This window comes from Myxocyprinus asiaticus, chromosome 23 (genome assembly GCF_019703515.2).
Source record: "Myxocyprinus asiaticus isolate MX2 ecotype Aquarium Trade chromosome 23, UBuf_Myxa_2, whole genome shotgun sequence".
Taxonomy (NCBI): domain Eukaryota; kingdom Metazoa; phylum Chordata; class Actinopteri; order Cypriniformes; family Catostomidae; genus Myxocyprinus; species Myxocyprinus asiaticus.
The window spans coordinates 18145059-18164766 of NC_059366.1; the positions used below are offsets into that span (position 1 = coordinate 18145059).

Here is a 19708-nt window from a genome sequence, read left to right on the forward strand (position 1 = left end):
TTTTTGCAGAGTTTACTTATAAAATAATAAGCCTAATTATATAATTGATAGTTCCCATCTTGGATGCTGATTGGTCAATGCAGTGTTCCAGCCATGCTAAAATGCACGTCGGTAACAACTATGACACAAAAAAACCTGTTCACCTTGCCACGGTGTACATCAATCAACAGCCACAGAACAATGTTCAGTTATTATTTACATGTCAGTGACTATTGTATATCTTCTACCAGAAGGATGGCAGTTAATGATGACCTGAATTAAAAAAGGTGTGCCCTCTGTACATATCCATAATATGTTTATTAATAATATTCTATTATATAGTAACCATTTATAAAAGCTAGTAGCACCTAAAGCTGTGCTACATTGTAAATAGTCTTAAAGTGGTTGCATCCATTTTCTGCTGTGCATCCTAACATCACTCCATGAATATATTCACAATATGGTGTAGCCTCTCATATACTGTATCAACTTGCTTAAAGGGATAGTTCCCCCAAAAATGAAAATTCTCTCATCATTTACTCACCCTCATGACATCCCAGATTTATTTTTTCTGCAGAACACAAATGAAGATTTTTAAAAGAATATTTCATCTCTATTGGTCCAATGGTTAAATCCATGTATTCAGAAGCGATATGATAGGTGTGGGTGAGAAACAGATCAATATTAAGTCCTTTTTTAACTGTAAATCTACACTTTCACTTTCAGCCACCTACTGGTCAGGGCTGGTTAAAGGTGGAGATTGATAGGAAAAAAGGACTTATAATTTTTCCTGATACTCACCCACACCTATAATTTAGCTTCAGAAGACATGGATTTAACCACTGGAATCGTATGGATTACTTTTATGCCTCCTTTATTTCATTTTTGGACCTTCTGAGTTCTGGTCACCATTCACTTGCATTGTATGGACCTACACAGCTGAGATATTCTTCTAAAAATCTTTGTTTGTGTTCTGCAGAAGAAAGTAAGTCATACTCATCTGGGATGGCATGAGGGTGAGTAAATGATGAGAGAATTTTCATTTTTGGGTAAACTAACCCTTTAAAGGAGTAATACGAAACATTGACATCAAGTGTTTAAAATTGGTACCGCAGTCCAAATTCAAATATTGGAGTGAGTTGTCTCCCATGGCCCCTCCTCCCCAGCCTCGAAGCTCATGCGGGTTGCCAGGTTGAGGACACGCAACAGGAACGAGCAAACTGACAATTTCAAGAGACGAGCCTTACACTGCAAGTTGATCAGCTAATATATACGTTTGCAATCTTTTTATTGTATGCAAACTATAAAACAGCTCATGTGGATTATTTATAACTCTGTCAATGTTAGCAAGATGTATTGCTGGCTTCCATGGCTGCAGCGCACTGTGTTTGCCTGCTATCTTGTTTCAAATCTGGCAACGCAGGGAGTCGAAATACTATTGGGAAATGGGCAGTGTGTGGGATCACACAGGCCAAAACCATAACAGAATTTCCAGCCCGGAACGGCCATTTCAAAGTAGAATATACTGGCTGTAGCACTGTTTTCAGAGAAGCCAGTATTTCAACTTAGTATGTTTCCTAAATCTCTGATAACATATTATGATAATTTTATGCTTTAGTGCAGTAAATATCTAAAATTTCTAAAACTGAGGGACTGAAGTTATGATAGAACAAATAATGTTACAAACATTGTTAAAAACAATGTTAAAAATGTTTGTGGTTTGTTTGTCATTGTTTGTCACTGACCATGCAATTTCTGTTTGGGGTTGTACATCTTCCACCAACGAAATATGAGTAGTCCATCTTGGATTCTGAGGAAGAAAAGAAATTTGAGTAACTAAACACACAGATGTATTCCATAAACAATGTGACAATGCTAAACACTGAGACAACAGGAAGAAGATGGTAGATAGGAGTATTGGAGCATAGACAGGAAGTATGTAAAAGTAAAAAAAAAACAAAAAAAAAAACGTTTGTTTGAGTCATACTGCGTGTACCTGATTGACATGTCTTTGTTGATGTAATAGACATCTCGGAACATGACCTTACCAGAGAGCACAGAGAACGAAAATGAACCTGTATAGAAATAAAAAAACATACACAAAGAAGAAAACAAAATGCATTAAAAGCAGACATCTAAACCTAGAACACAGATGCTCGCATTGAGGCTAACTGACCGATGTGTATGTAACCATTCTTGTAGAGTCGGTTAATGATGAGGGTGAGGACGAGTCCAATATTGCGGGAATTGTAGTATGTCAGGTAGATGATCCATCCACAGGACATAATAGTGGCTGTGGAATACAAACACCCATACACAGAAAACCACATACTTAAATAGATCATTCTTATCCATTTTTCGAGCTAAATAACATAAGTTAAACAAGTCACCTGCAAGAGATAAAAACCTAATAGCAATAAACAACATCATATGTGATATTTGTGAATAAAAACACATTATTTTGGACAGATGAGGGAAGAATGCTGAAGTAGCCATGAAGTGTGCCAAAAACAGAAATGGGTATTAGTCAACTTAAGGTGCAACACGCTGTACAGGGTAGTTGTTCCGCAACATGCCAGCTTAGTTTATTTTAATGGGAGCATGCCACTTGCATTCAGTGAAGAGATGGTGTTCAAATGAAAACAATTTTATAAATCACAGATGTCCACTTACCCACGAGGAGCCATATGAAGTTGGAGTTGCGTTTGTTGAGGTAGTCATCTAAATCATTAAAACTGGGGAAACTGTTGTTGGCTTTGATATCCATGGTTACACCCCACTGCAGGTAAGTAGAACAAGCATCAACATCAATTTAAACAGAATTTACATTAACTTATGACTTATTCATCAAGGAGAGATATGTACACTGGCAAACCACAATAAGACAATGCAAGGAAAGGAGGTTCTTAGGTTTGTGATTGAACTAGTTCATTAAAAGTGCAGTATGTAAGATTCAGAAAACCTTTTTATTAATGACACCTGTGGCCCTTAAGTGAACTGCAGTCAGCTACCTGTTGCTCGTGCACACACTCCATAGGGACGTGAGCATCGACCAAAACAATGACGTAACGTACAAAGAGACTGAACGTGATTCACCGACATCATGCGACAGATGAGGTAGCATAATTAAAATTACACAGTTATGATTGTTTTACTACAAACTTTGAGACTGTATATTATATTTGACTCTCCAGTGCTGGAACAGGGCTAAAACAAAGTGTGGATATAGGTCTGACTATGCGAGACTGTAGTTTGAAGTAACCACTTTTCTTTGCATGATACATTAATTGCATTTATACGATAGCCTATGTCGGCGTTAGCTAGCTAGCCAGCTTTATCAATAGCTGTTAGCTAAATTTGGTGGATGATGACAGTAGCCGTTTATAAAATAGACTGTACATTATAAATATGTTGACACAATTCAGTATTGATGTGATTCCATCACAACTGTCATTTTGATATATCGATGCGCTATTGTTTTATAATAATAGAATGTATATATTTCCTGTATAACCAAGTTACATTGCACTAATGAATTGGTCTTTTTGCATTATCTTGAATATTGTCTAGCATTCATTTCATGTGTTATTGTAGTTTACTTTGCTGAATAATTACAGATGAACATTGTTTATGAAAGTTACTGTGCAGGCAAGATCAAGTTAGCTAAAATTACACAGATCAATCCTTATGGCACTATATTTCACATGCTTTGCAGTTATGTAAGCTTACCTGTCCAATAAGAAGAACGCCAATTCAGGGTCGGTTTTGATCCCCAAAACCGAACGAAGTTCCCTCCAGGAATCAAATGCCCTGCCGATGTTCACACTAGTTTTCGCTCGACCACAATCACGTTCCCGCTTAGCCAGACGGGATTCAGTAGATACATTTTATTTTTGGCTTACTCTGAGTTTGTGTTAGAGTCGGTGTTGTGCTGGGAGCCGGACATTTGCTGGATTCCATCTCTAAGATAACGTTACCTAGTGTTGCAGTTTGTTGTTGCTGTTGAATAGTGGAAGAGAAGCTATTACTGTCTGAGGCAAGGCTCTCGGGAGCGCGTATAAACGTCACATCCTTTGGATTTTCCCAGCAAAAGCGACCTGCTCCCTTCGCATGAAAATCACTCTACAGGCTTTAATAGGCAACCTAGGAAGTCCGGGAAGGGCTAATTTTTTAAGTTGCATTACAAGCCGTTCACACATAGGCAAACATTTTTTTTTTTTACATATTGCACCTTTAAATGCTGTGAACTAATCCATCATTTAAGAAGACATTCAATCAGCTAGGACACCAGGTTGTGTTTGCCACATGCCAGTGTTTTTGTTGCAAACATTGCTGGTTGTGTAATCTCTGCATGTTTGAAGTCATGTGCATTTATTTGAGCCTCTTATAGTACACAGCTTTTGCTGAGTCTATGAAGAAGTTTTTGTGTTGAACGTATGTGGTGGTAAAATAAGGCCACCGCATAAGTTATTCAAACAGGTATCATAACTGGATTTAGTTCGTAGGCCCAGGGGTGCACAGCTCCCCAAATTTAGCAAAGCAAATAAAATTAATTAGTCCACAATACAAAAGCCACAGCACAAAAAAATTAAGCTACAACATAACAGAAAAGCCACAACAGAATTAAATTAAACGCAACACAACGACAAAGCCACAGCACAATACAATTAAACCAAAACACAGCCTAACGGAAAAGTTCGCAGCACAATGAAATTAAACCACAACACAAAGAAATTAAACCAAAACACAGACATTGGCCTAAGCCACAATACAATAAAAAAGCTATAGCACAACCATATTAAGCCACAATACAACAAAATTAAGCCACAACATAGCCTTAACAGAAAAGCCACTGCACAATGAAATTGAACCACATCACAAAATTAAGCCACAACGCAACAATGTTACGCCACAAGACCAAGATTAAGCCACAATACAGCAGAAACTTCACAACAAAATTAGGCTAAGCCACATCAGCCCAACAGAAAAGCTACAACACAATGAAAAGCCACAGCACAACGTAATTAAGTCACAGCACAATGGAAAAGGTAAAGCCAGGGCTGTTACGATTATGAAATCTGGCTGACGAAATTTGTTTTAGGTCTATGACAATTAATTGTCTCTTTTAAAGCTTTCAAGATTAATTGTCATATAAATTGTCATATTTCTAAAGGTGCATGTGTGCTTCAAACACCTTAAGAGGTCTTTTTTCATATTTAACTTCAAATATATAAATCAAATAATAAAACAGGGGTATCTGATTTCCATTTTAAGGCTTAAAAAAAAACTTATGAATGACATGAAAAATTATGTATTAAATACTTACTAAATACTAAGAATCTCTCTTTTTTTGACAACTTTAGTTTACATTTACACTGCTGTTTTTAGAACTCATGAATTGTATTAAAAAATATAAAATTATGTTTATATATTTTTATTATTTATATTATATAATTTCTGATTATTTTATATTATGGAATAGTAAAATATTTCTGTCCTATTTTCTTTGTTGTTTTACTGCTCTTTTATTAACATTATTTTACTGAAAATTTATTTTTGAAAAGAATAGTTTAGAAACATGTAATCAGTGACAATACTATTTTAAAACCTACAATATTAATTTAAAAATATTAATGTAATCAGTGACAGTGTAAATGCATATGTCTCTAACATAATTATGTATTTTTCAGTTTATTTCAGAATTATTAATATTTCTATTCTGGTGTGTTCATTGCCCTCTGCTGGGCTGATTTTTAGTCCCGCTCCATCCCTGATGGATAAGTTCACCCTTTAATGAACAGCTTTTGTAAAGTTTTATAAGGAAAGGAAAGGAACTGTTTTGCATATGTCCTGAAAGTAATAATAATAATAATAAATTCAAACATAAATTTACATGATTCAGGCTTTGTTTAATGTTTGAGTATAGAATTGTGAATTCAGTACAGTAAATCGAACTAAATCCTTACGCACTTTATTATTTACTTTTTTTAAAACATATTTTAATAAAACACAGGAAATAAAATTGAGTTTCTTTATCAGATTAATCGAACAAATAATCAAAGATTAATCGATTATCAAAATAATTGTTAGTTGCAGACCTATTCCGTTCACTATCAAAGTTTACTTTTGTTCGTTTATGTTTTCACGAATGTTTGGCACGAGCCTCTGCTGATGGCGCGGCATCGAGTCTGGTTTACGAGCACTTGAGAAGACTTTCACGTGCACTTCCGCACAGAAGCTGTTGACATCCACGGTGCGGCTCAGTGACACTCGGAGTTCAACTCAATGACACACAATGACACAGTTGATGACATTTATATATTCGCTTCAAATTCCCTTATTTGGGAATTTAACTGTGATTGGAATTTAAATTGTACAAAAATCACGGTTATCTCAAATAACCGCGATCAGACAATTATTTAATAATCACATCAGGCCTAGGCGGCACAGCACAATGGAAATAAGTCACAACAAATTTACGCCTTTTCTGATATTTTTGTTGTGTTGTGGCTTAATTTTGTTACATTTTCAGATTTTCTTTGCTTTGCTAATTTTGTTGTGTGCCCCTGACAACCGTACCCTTTGTACTGTGAGAGAAAATCTTCAGTTAAGAAAATTATTTGTGACTGATTTCAAATTTAGACAGTCAACACACATAATAGATTCATTATCTTAAAATGCTAGTTGATGAATTATTACTGAGTCTAATTACAGTGACTGTGAATTGCACCTTTAACTGGTTGGGCATTGTGTTTGAAAAGAGAAAATGAAGTAAATCCCCTCATAATGCACCTTAAATACAAAATAACACAAATCCATGTTAAATCTGCTAATGGATGACAACTGTAAACAAAACTACTCAAACAACGCAAGTAGTTTCTCTATTCATCTGCAAACACTCATTCACTCACTTGCTTTTACTCGCACACACATACTGTACCTACTTTTAGAGAACCAATGTGCCACACTATTTACATAAACATTGGTCTAAAATATGTCTATTTATCAGATAAAATGTAACAGTTTTGTAAAACAAAATGAGTCCAACACTGGCAAATTCTGCACAAACTCAGTATCGGCTTGAATGTGAGCTACAGAGAAGGATAAGATACAGCTCATCGAAGCACTTGGGGAAACGGATGAAGCCAAAGATCTACGATTCCTGTTCCCTATTATTTGCATTCAACACTTCAAAGCAATAGAAGCAAACAATTTGTGAGGCTGTTTAACCTCAGAGTCTGGATCATTTGGAAAGCTTGCTATTAATAATACTTTTTGTTCCTAGCATGACAGGTCTGAGGACATGAAACCGGTCCAGGCAGATCTTTGTATGTGACATCATTTTCAGATGCAGGTACGATAAGACAGAACGATGTAAGTAACCTAATGTAATGGGGTCAAACCATCATGTTACAGAGTCAGAAAGCAAAGACTCTATAGAGCTGAGCTTAATGGGGTGATTTCTTGATTATCAATGTGAGACATTTCTTTAAGTCAAGATGAATCTTTCATCTCAGTCTACTCTTCGGGCTTACACAATAGGAAAGCGACCTTTTTTCAATTGGTGTTGAGGTTGACTCTAACCCCTGGTATGGTCTGTCTGATTTAAAGCTAGAATCTAAACCTTGTGAAGAAGTAGCTATTAAACAAGAGGTGCAGTCTTCCAGTGTTAAGTACATAAATCTTACAGAGTCGGACAGAAACAAAGGCTATTTCCCACCCCTCAGCTCTCCAGGAAATATTGTGCAACTACTTGAGCATGCAGCTAACAACTCAAACAGCTTAGTTACCACCATATCTTTTTATATAGTCAATGGACATTACAGGAGTAATATCATTTATCATTTAATAAATTAAGTTATAATTCAATAAAGTTTGCCCATAAAAAACAGACATAATTTAGTTTTATATGACCATTTCCACCCTCCCTCCTCTCTATTCTTCAATAATAGCCTTTTATGCAAAGTCTGCATTACATTGTGACAAGTTCACAAAACAATCCATGCTCAAATGTGCCACACAAACTGCTAAGATCAGAATGAAATGATAAGGGTTCTTGTTAAAAATAATAATAATAATAATTTTGGTTAAAAGGATATGCTGTAGGGGTTACATACAGTACCTACAAAAACAGCACAAGTTTCGGTAGGCTTTCAATACATTTTACTTTCGTTTTCACCTCCAGGAGTGTCAGGTTAAAATTCTCTCATAAATCTCAACCAAACTAATGTTTTAGCTAAATAGTATCAATACAGCTCAGACTCATTATTTTAAGCCAGTTTGATGTGAATGCCAACTGCTGGATGTTACTTGCAACAATGTTCAGATGAATTCCTCTGATCTGTTGTGGCATGTTCATGATAAAGAAGTTACAAAAATAGGGTGTTCAAATGTCTCAAGTATTGCATTGTTTTATCCTTAAAAAATTAGCTTGATGAGAAAATTAAACCTAACTTCCTCTTTAAAATGTAAGATTTGTAACCCTGTATTTCATTACACAAGAGATCCAGGGTATCTTATGCCAAACCAACATTTTAAAAGAATTGGCATTACATTCACTTTTAATGTGTCAAAATGAAACTGAAATAGAGATGTCAACACCAGTGCAACTTGAGAATCTAGTGTCAGCTGACAGTCTAATTACCCAGTTATCCAGTGACAGGATCGAAGCTTAACACTATGACATATCAATATCAATATAAAAAGACCTAACAGCTGCACCAATACCAAACAATATCACACAAGCAAATGTGCTGTAGTTCCATATATCAGCAGCACTGTGAATCGGTCGAAGGCACGAGGCCGCAGGCTTTTAATCAAAGTTAAACAAACAAATCATTTGACAACATTTGACCAGGAAGTTAATGCATTTCTTCTCTGCCAGTGAAAATACTTCCAAAAGAAGCCAAAGCATCAAGCAATTACCCTCTCATCCTTTGTTTTGAACTAGTAGTGTTTCGTTCGTAAAACAATTATTGTTGTTGAAGAAATCTTTACAGTGAACAAATTGTTCTCATCCACTTCCATTTTTCAGTGGTGAACGACTTGTGTTTTTTAACGACTCAGTTGAGTTGATGATTCAGTGACTCACTCATAACATAAAAGATGCTCATTTGTCGCCACCTACTGGAATAAACATGTAATCTCCAGAAATGGTTACTGAACGAATTAGTGAATAAAATCAGAATGAACAAGGAATCAAAACCCCCAACACTATTTGGAAATCCATGGACATGGAGAAGCGGAGTGATACAAACAGTGAAGCATACCAATGCTGTTATAACCTACTAAATACCAGTACTTATGGAAGGACACTTGACCAAACAGATTCAAGGACTGGAACTAACTGTTATACAACAAAATATATGCAATTGTGAAATTATTCTGTTAATACCACCCAAACAAATAAATTAAAATAAAGACACTACTGCATTAAAAAATAAATAAATAAATTCTGACCCATTCATCTAATAAGCTGCTTCGTCAAAAGGTGAGGCATATTACACAATAATGGAGCTCATTATGCTCTTGTGTGACAACTGGACCATTGTACGTCTGCGTCCAACAGACACCAACCCAGATCTGAAAAATGAGTAATGTATTTTATAATGACGAAACTCCATGTGTACAGTTCTACAACATGTGTTTTGCAACAAACAGGGACAGAATAACCTTTACAAAATAAACGACACGACACTGATGGAAAAGTATTCAGGACGCTTTCGCTCCTGTCATGGCAAACACAGCCTTTTGATGCTTGTGGACAGAAAGAACAAGCATTTGTGAAGTTTATTAATCGGACTATGATCTCATGTAGATGTAATAAGACAGATGACAATATAAATGACAGCAGCGCTGAGGCTCAGCAGGTGATCCAGGCTTAAATCCCGACTATAAACGAGTGAGATACCACACAATCTCTGCTGTTATTGTAGGCCGCAGCCCTTTATCAAACACGAATTCGAGCTGTATGGACACACACAGTGTACCCACCTCGCCTTGTAGAGTGTGAAATCACAGTTTACGTTGCCATGATCCTCAAAGCTGTTCTCTTGTGCTCCTCTCAGGCGGCAGCACCCATTTCTCAAACTAATGACTTCTTTTCCGGAGTATTTACATGGACAGCGCGTGCGCTTCCTGTTTTGTCGTCACATGCCGTGTTAAACCAATCACAAATCTGTTGTGGACAATAGAACCAATCAGAGGGCGATATTATAGAATATGGGCGTGAGTGACGTGGGGAGTAGCCAATAAAAATAACGCTAATAGTGTCCGGTTTGACCCGAAGCTCAGTCAGTCAGTCAGTGCTAGTGGATCAAGTCAAGTGCATCAGAAGGAAGAGCCAAGAACGGGGAGAGAAAGTAATTTAAAATTGTAACGATTTTAAGAACATAAAAGTACTTGAAGGGGTCTTCAAAAACTAATTTCACTGAAAATAAACTGTTAAAACAGTTAATGGAAAAATACTTTGCATTATAAAGTGCAAATAATAAGAGATTGTTATTTAAAGGTGCACTCAGTCATTTTTTCCCCATTAAAAAAGTTTTACTTCTAAAGAAATGAATTGTAATCTTGAAACACGAATAAAATCATGACCACTCACATGAGATGAGGACTAGTCCAAGAGCCTTCAACAGAGGGTCCGCAGTGGTACCACATTTGTAACACTCTTTTGCACAGGAGCAACAGCGAGAGAGAGGAGTATTAATTTTAGTCTATCCACATGTTTAAGTCCTTCGCAGCTGCATGCCTACGGAGGGAACTCGTATGGCGGGAACTCCGTGCCAAAACCAAGCGACCGACCGAACGCCTAATGCCGAGTTTACACTACACGATTTTAGGCCCGATTTTCACTCGCCAACAGTTTTGTGGAGATCACCGGAGATTCCCGTGAGCGACGAACACAATGTATGAATTATCAAAGACGCGATCTGAGAGAAGGGTCGACTTGTCGCCGATGACAGCGAGATATCTAGCATGTTAAATATCTGGACCTGTCTGCGATTCCAAATCGTGCAATGTGAAATGTGTTTTGACTGAATACAACTGCTGCGTTGACCTACAGCCAATGAGAGAGCAAGAAACGGGGCACGGGAAGTTTCAGTGGGAAGAGTCCTGATGTACCTGCAACAGAACATCAACTAGCATGGCTGCGGTATCAAGAAAGTCTCATTGGACCGAAGAAATGGAGGAAAAATGAGTGGAACATTGGCAGGAGCACCAGTGCCTATTTGATGTTTCCTCTGAACTGTACCACAGTGGAGAAAGAGAAGACTTGGAGAGAAATTGCCAATTCTCTTGGACAGTCAGGTAAGCAAATAGGTAGATTATTCAGTAGGAGGTACTTTTTCATATTGTAGCCAATAAAATATAGGATGCCTTTAGGCGATTAAAAACATACACATCATATTCTGAAAAGCATAACATATGAACTTGCATTTGTTTTCGTATCTCGTACCACTTCTCACATGTACTCTGTTGTGAAACGTAAATTGGAGTCCAGGCAGAGTCGTCGGGGATTCGTCAATAGTGAAATGTTTTGTAATGTGTTCACCCCTGTCGCCAATTCCTCGTGTAATCTGAAAACCCTACGACTTCCATGACAAGACAGACAGTTGTGTAATATGAACGGTACCACAATCCGATGTCTTTAAAAGTTGTGTAGTGTGTAGGAGGCATAATCAAACGTGTAACCGAATGTCTTGTGCTTTGAGCATCTTACATGGCGGGTGACACACGTGACGACCTGATGTGAAATCAGCGTCTTGAATTTAGCTTATTTTTAACTAGGTAAGGGTCCAAGCTGTAGTTTAAAGACTATAAATGGACAATACAGGCATTAGATGTAGATGTTTTATACCTAAAACAATACTCAACCATTTTCCATGCATCCTGCTGTACTTCCCTCAATAAGCATTCAGAGAAAGATGTTGTAGGCTATTCTAAGTCATTCTGAGTGATGAACTGATAACTATATATATATATATATATATATATATATATATATATATATATATATATATATATATATATATATATATATATATATATATATAAAAGCTACCACCTGTCTATCATGACTTTCTCTGATAAGTTTAAAAGAAGCTTACATACATTCCATGACAGAAGGATCTAAATTTCTGTTTTCATTTTTCAAAGGCAACATGTGTTTTTGAGTCTGTGTGCTTGTGAGTTACTTAAAGAGAGCAAACATACTGTACATACATACAAACAAAGTCTTAATTCATTTCTTTCTATTTTTTCTATTATTTTATTATTCATACATATATCATTTTTATATAATCATTTATTACTCATTTATCATATTGTTATTTGTCAAATTCCTTAATTTTATGTTGTGTGCTATATTGTCTCACTGGTTAGAGATAAAGAGTTTCAGTTTAAAGGTCTTCAATGTCATGGGACGATGTTGTGAAGAAGTAATTGTCCATTGACTTTGCATGGTATAGTAACACTTGTTGAGTTAGTGCTCTTAAGACAAATTCAGACTGAGCATTGAGAAAGACACCATTAAGATTATTCAATAAACTCTGGTCATTTTTACCATCACTTCGTCTCCTGCTTTCTTCTGTATTACCCTGCTGACTCTTGGGCTCGTAGGAGAGTCAGTTAACATAAGCTGTTGATGTTGACTGGTTTTGGATATCAGACAGAACTCTGATATATGGATATTTCTGACGGAGAGAGAGGTCTTGTGAACACTGGATCTAACATGCATTTTCACTGCCTCATGTTTTCATATTCTAAGCATATCATTGAATACTGTACATTGCATCACATCTCTGTCTATAGGCTATATACATTAGCGGTGGGCGAATGAATTGCAGGGTAAAGGTACATCAAATAAAAGTAAATAAATAAATAACATTTATAATACAAATAAATGTTTCCCATCTGAATCCATACATTAATTTCAAGATTTTCAAAGTGCAGGTTCTGCCTACTGTACAATGTTCTCTCCATACAAAACACTCCAAATGAATAAATTGTTGATTATTGTTATTTGCACAGACACCAGTATTCATATTGATAATTATACATCTCAAATTGATGCCAATCAATCCATCATTCTTTATATATTCAGTCTCATTATTAGGGCTGGGTATGGCCAGGCACCTTATGATATTTATCACCATACATATGTCACAATTCAATATATCATGATACATCACAACATCATGATTCAATTCAGTTACAATTCACAAGCTCTTGATTAAATTCCAATTAATTTGGGTATATTTCTGTTATAATGTCCAGATTTACTCATATATGAAAGAAATGAGGAATGCCACTCTTATTTAGACAATCTGATTCATCTTTATAGAACTGTTGGACATGATATAAATACAAAAAAAAAAATTTGAATAAAAATATTGACACTGGGATCGATACAAAAGCACGAGAAAAAGTATCACGATATATTGATATTTTATTGTATTGGCACAGCCCTACTCTTTACCCCTCTTTCCAGGATATCTAGAGAATCTCCAGATGATGCCATGTGCAGCTTTAAGAGAGCCTTTAGAGCCCTCTTTCACAGTTTATTGGCCAGACAACCTTTGCTTCTCCTGGATCTCTTTCTTCTGAGCCTCCGAAGTTTTGTCTGTAAAACATATTCATACATTCCCCCATTGTCTGTTGTATATTTATGTATACTACATGTTTCCATCATTGGTTACATTTATGTTAAACTTTTCTATTCTAAGTATATATTTTTATATTCTAAAACAGGTATATAATAAACAGTTTAAAGCATTCCAAACACTGTTTACTCTTTAATCTTTTGGGATTACACCTTATATTGTTGCCTTATTAGGATAAATTGGTTTTGCAATGTTCCTCACTTGTAAATTGCTTTAATTTACAAGTAAATGTAAAATAAATAAATAAAAATAAAATGGTCCTTGCATTTTTCTCATTATTCCATAAGTATATGTTTATAAAATTTAGATATATATTAAAAGTACATAACAACATATAAATACATAATATCAAATACATAACTACAAATTATAAAAAGTGAATAAATCTAAGCATGATCTTTTATTTAAAGAACAAAAGAGAAATATCGACACCGAATTAATCTTAATGCAATTACTAAATGACATAATCTTTCACAAATTAACCTCAAGAATGCCAAAGTGATGAGGTTTATTAAAACAACTCTTTCTAAACGTTCTAATTTTACATTTAGGCCTACAATCAGCTGAATCTGATTTCTGTACCTAGAAGAACCTGTGTGCGCACAGACCGGCTAAACTTTGTAATTAATTAAGATTGCAATAGCTTTAAAATTTCACATGCTTTAAAAACTCTAAAAGTAAATTGTAGAGTAAAATATCCTTAATATTATAAAATATCTTAAATCCTAAATTATGTTCGTTAATTTTAATGTCGGCGATGTAAAAACAATGAGCCAAAACGAAATTAGAGATATTTTTTAATAAAATCATATGCAACACGTTCCTACATGTGCTTACCCGTTGTGTTACTACGTGTTTTCTTACCTTCATTTAACTTCCTATGCTTCAATTGTATCCTCCAAATAGTCCACGTTTGATAGTGGCTGATTTAGCAATTTATGTGTAGTATTATTAAAATTATATAAAGTTTAATACTGCAGCCACGGCTTCTTTATTAACAAACCATGGGACTGTTTTGACGGCTAATTTGCTCATAAATTATGTCCTGGTGGGACATTTTTTATCATCTAAGCTCAAGAGGTCTGAATGAGTGAACCACAGCAACCAGCGCTCCGGACATCCCGGCTCAAACACCCACGGGAATGACCGAGCATGCACGGAAAAGCACGAGATATTCCCCATTAATTTTCTCCATAGGCATTTCAAAAAAGATTTGTTTTTGGGGCCTAAAGACAAGTAACTTTTCCATTAAAATGAAGAATCTACGTAGAAAGACACAATTCATCGGAACAGCATAAAGAAGACTAAGACTTTTTTAAATTAAAGCTCCAATTGTTACATAATTTTCTGTAAAGCTGCTTTGAGACTAAATATTTCTAAATATTAAATATTTCTCAGCCCTGACACACACGATTTCTGGTGGGGGTGGTGTAGTGGGCTAAAGCACATAACTGCCACCACCATTGTGTCCTTGAGCAAGGTACTTAACTCCAGGTTGCTCCTGGGGTATTGTCCCTGTAATAAGTACACTGTAAGTCGCTTTGGATAAAAGCATCTGCCAAATGCATAAATGTAAATGAATCGCCTATATGGTTTATACCCGGCACTGTAAAGACACAGCAAATTTAGTCAAGAGCATGTATTTCAGTTCCACAACAAATAAACGACTGTATTGACATTCAGGCTGCCGGCTGATAGTCAGTTACCAATAATTTGATACAGTATTATTATTATTACTTTGAGGATTTGTTGTATACAATAGTAAAATATATTCTGACACTGCAGTGTATTGTTCACCATGTTGCAAAAGGCTGTATTTTATGTAAGCATCATTGGCAACATTCATTACAGTATTGTAACAGTAGACATACAAGGCACGGTGGCCCCTCAGTACATTAGTGCAGAAGGGGAAAAAACATTGCCGTTTATCAAGCGCTGAAACTTTGCTTGGTGCAGAATAATCTGGAATAATGTTAAACATTGTAACAGTCCCCTCTTTTCAACCTGAACTTTTTCAGAACGTTAAACCTTTTTGACACCTGCACTAAAAACAATCAAAACGTAGTGCAATCTAGACGCAGCGCATCGAATGAAATGGAACGTTTTTGAGTGAAACAGCGTTTTTGAGACCTGAAGTTCTTTTTAACTTTTCACACTGTGTCTAAAAACGTGCTGGTCCTGTGAGACACTGAAAAAACAGCGAGACGCAGTGCAGCAGGCATGGATGTTCGTCCAGCGCGTATTTACTTAGCAAAACAATGGAAAAACAGAACAGACGTGGGCAAAAAACACATTTGGTATGAATGGCCCCTAACTCATCCATTCGCACGTATCTGTGAGTGAGAGCGTGTGGGCGAAACAAGTTCGGAATGCCTGTATATTTTTTCCATAAATTACAAACCCGCACATATGTATTTTTTTCAATAAATAATTCTATTAAATTATATCAAAAATTTAAAATTAATCGGTTAGCAAAAAATACAAAAATTATTTATATATATATATATATATATATATATATATATATATATATATATATATATATATATATATATATATATATATCATATTATGTATACATTTATTTGAACAAAAAGCACTATCGGGGGGCCTGGGTATCTCAGCAAGTACTGAGGCTGACTACCACCCCTGGAGTAACCAGTTCGAATCCAGGGTGTGCTGAATGACTCCAGCCAGGTCTCCTAAGCAACCAAATTGGCCCGGTTGCTAGGGAGGGTAGAGTCACATGGGGTAACCTCCTCGTGGTCACGATTAGTGCTTCTCGCTCCTAATGGGGTGTGTGGTAAGTTGTGAGTGGATCGCGGAGAGTAGCATGAGCCTCCACATGCTGCAAGTCTCTGCGGTGTCATGCACAACGAGCCACGTGATAAGATGCGCGGATTGACAGTCTCAGAAGCGGAGGCAACTGAGACTTGTCCTCCGCCACCTGGACTGAGGTGAGTAACCGCGCCACCACGAGGACCTACTAAGTAGTGGGAATTGGGCATTCCAAATTGGGGAGAAAAGGGGATAAAAATAAAAATAGCATCATCCTGGACACTTCCGTTATAAACATTTGGCATAATGTTAGCAGACATTTCAGGGGATTAAAGCTGCCAAATAATCATGCAAAAATATATACAGAATTTCAACTAGAAGGTAATTACTTAACCAATCTGATGTGGTTGTTGAACTTTGAATGATACTGTAGCAATTATTAAACTGCTACAACACAAATCTGTCATAGAAATTCAATTTTCCTGTGTTGCGACTGAACTGATTTATTTATTTATTTATTTATTTTGGATCACATTGGAGAACGTAAAAAAGTGGAATTGGAAGGTGAAGTGGTAATTATATTACGGACCTATGGCATTGCAGTTACATTGCCAATAAGTCACAGAATTACCCAAATATTATGAATACATTATGTAACTGGGCCATTCTGGGTAAGCTTGCAATATTAAGAGGACGTAAAGACGATGTTGTGAATTGGTCAAACTCAAATCAACACAATCAGCACATAAAAACACAGAATCAACTTTCATCAAAATATGCCTACCCCCTCCAACACACATCCCAGTGGTCAGACACTGAATAATAACAGACACACATACAAGCAGACAGTCCAAGAAAATACTCACTGACATAAAAAAATAAAAAAAACACAAAAAATTGCCAAACAAAAAAGAAAAAGAAAAAGGGTTCCACACATCAATCCATTACATACACACTATTTAAACTGTCCCTCTTCACTATTCCTCCCTGGCAACCCTCTAAGAAGGCCAAATGAGTGCCCCACTTCTTGTCAAAGGCACCCAAGCGCCCAGCCATCTATGCATCATTTTTTCAAAGGCTGCAACTCTTCCCAATTCTGTGTACCACTCATGAAATGAGGGCGCACCAGCCGACTTCCATCCCCCAAGGATCACTTTCCTGCCGATCATCACACTGGTAAGGACCCAGTTTTTAATGTGTTTATTCCCTGCATTAACACCCGCCCCATCACCCAAAATACAAAGTCTGGGGCAGAGTGAAATCTGAGTGCTCAGGATCTCACAATCATAACTCTGAACCCTCGACCAAAACTCTTGAATCTTAATACCAAAAAATGTGGGCTATATCCCCATCCTCTGATTGGCATCGCCAGCAGGTGGGTGTGTCTTTAAGACCAAGCCTATGCAATCTAAAGGGATTCCAATAAAAACCTACAGAATCTTAAATTGAATGACGCACACCCTTGCATCCCTAGACATAGACTTGACATTTTTAAAAATCCTACCCCATTCTTCATTCTCAAGTACTAAATTCAAGTCTCTCTCCCATAACTTCTTAAGAGATCTCAAAACCCCGACCCCTAGACTCTGAATTAGCCAGGAATAATACGCTGAAGCCTCGTGACCCTTTCCAAAAGCCGCTAGTACCATCTCAAGAGTGTCTGCAGCTTTAGGGGGCTGCGTACTACACCCAAAGGTGGCACAAAGTAGATGGCGCAGCTGTAAGTACCTGAAGAATTGAGATCTGGGAATCCCAAAGCACTGTATAATATTTTCAAAGGATCTCTATGCTCCATTTCCATACAGGTCACCCAGCGTAGCAACTCCCTTCTCAATCCATTCTGTCCAGCAAAAGGGGGACTTGTTAATACACAATTTATGGTTTAACCAAATACTTGCGGCAACGTTCAGGTAAATGTCCGAATTGAGCACGTGGGCAACTTTTGTCCACACTAACTGCATGTGTGAGATAACGGGATGTGTCTTTACTTCTCCAGGCAGCTCGGTAGAAAGACATTGCAATGGCAAGATAGAGGCAAGGACCTCCTGTTGAATAAAGAGACAGGGAGGAGCTCTTTCATGCAGAAGCGACCAATGCGCCAAATGTCTGAGACCAAAAGCATAATAGTAAAACAAAATCTTGGGCAGACCCAACCCACCTTTGTCAACTGGCCTGTGTAACTTCTTAGAATGCATTCAAGGACGTTTACCATTCCAGATAAAGGATTTAGCTATACTATCAAATTGTTTAAAATAAAAGAGGGGAACTTCAATGGGGAGAGACTGTAATAGGTAGTTAAATTTTGGAATACAATTCATTTTTATAACATTAACCTTCCCAATCATAGATAAATGTAATGAGGCCCACCTGCCCACATCGCTCGAAAAACGTTTTATTAAAGGGTCAAAATGAACTCTGACTAAATCACATAAATTTGCTGGGAATAAAATACCCAAATACTTAATGCCCTGTTTGGGCCATTGAAAGACGCCTGGCTGAAAAGCCGTTAATGGGCAGTACGCTGTCAGAGCCAAAGCTTCAGATTTAGACCAATTAACTCTGTATACCGAAAATTTAGAAACTTCTGATAATTCTGTGGAGGCAAGGCATAGATCTAGTAGGGTCAGAGATGAATAATAAAATATAATCTGCATAAAGCAAAAGCTTATGCGCCATACCTCCTGCCACCACCCCTGGAAAATCATCCTCCTTTCTTATTGCTGCTGCTAATGGTTCCAGGGCAAGAGAGAAGAATAATGGGGAAAGAGGGCAACCCTGTCAGGTGCCCCTGTCCAGAGTAAAATAATCTGAAATTAATCCATTTGTTTGTACCACCACTACAGGGTGTCTATAAAGTAGCTTAATCCATCCAATAAAAGTATTTCCGAACCCATATATTTCCAAAATCTTAAAAAGATAATCCCATTCTACCATATTAATTGCCTTTTCGCCGTCAAGTGAAATGGCAGCGACCGGAGTCTGATCATTCGCCACTGACCACATGATATTGATGAAACACCTAATGTTATCAGAAGAGCTGCGGCCCCGAATAAATTCCAGCTGATCTATATGTCTAAGAGATGTCATAACTTTACTTAATCGGTACATCTAGCTGGATCAGGGAAATTGGACGGTAACTTTTACACTCACTTGGATCTTTGTCCTTTTTAAGAATCAGACTGATCCGGGCTTGTGTCATGGTTGGGGGAAGGTTTCCATTCTTTAATGATTCCGTATCAACTTCTAACAAAAGTGGAGCCAATTCTGCAGCATAAGATCTAAGAAAT

The 19708-nt window shown here is 36.7% G+C and overlaps 1 protein-coding gene across 5 annotated transcripts in view; it reads right to left on the reverse strand.

Annotated features, from left to right (window-relative positions):
• LOC127413818 (transmembrane protein KIAA1109 homolog) overlaps window positions 1-10107 on the reverse strand; it is an 85455-nt gene extending 75348 nt beyond the window's left edge. For all 5 annotated transcript variants that reach the window (XM_051651234.1, XM_051651238.1, XM_051651236.1 and 2 more), the window contains exons 1-5: window positions 9973-10107; window positions 2653-2758; window positions 2156-2272; window positions 1976-2054; window positions 1725-1789 (exon numbers count right to left, since the gene is read on the reverse strand). In XM_051651234.1, the coding sequence (XP_051507194.1) occupies window positions 1725-1789; window positions 1976-2054; window positions 2156-2272; window positions 2653-2746 (355 nt within the window). In that variant the 5' untranslated portion in view covers window positions 2747-2758; window positions 9973-10107. The remainder of the gene's footprint in view (window positions 1-1724; window positions 1790-1975; window positions 2055-2155; window positions 2273-2652; window positions 2759-9972) is intronic.
• Window positions 10108-19708: the final 9601 nt, after the last annotated feature.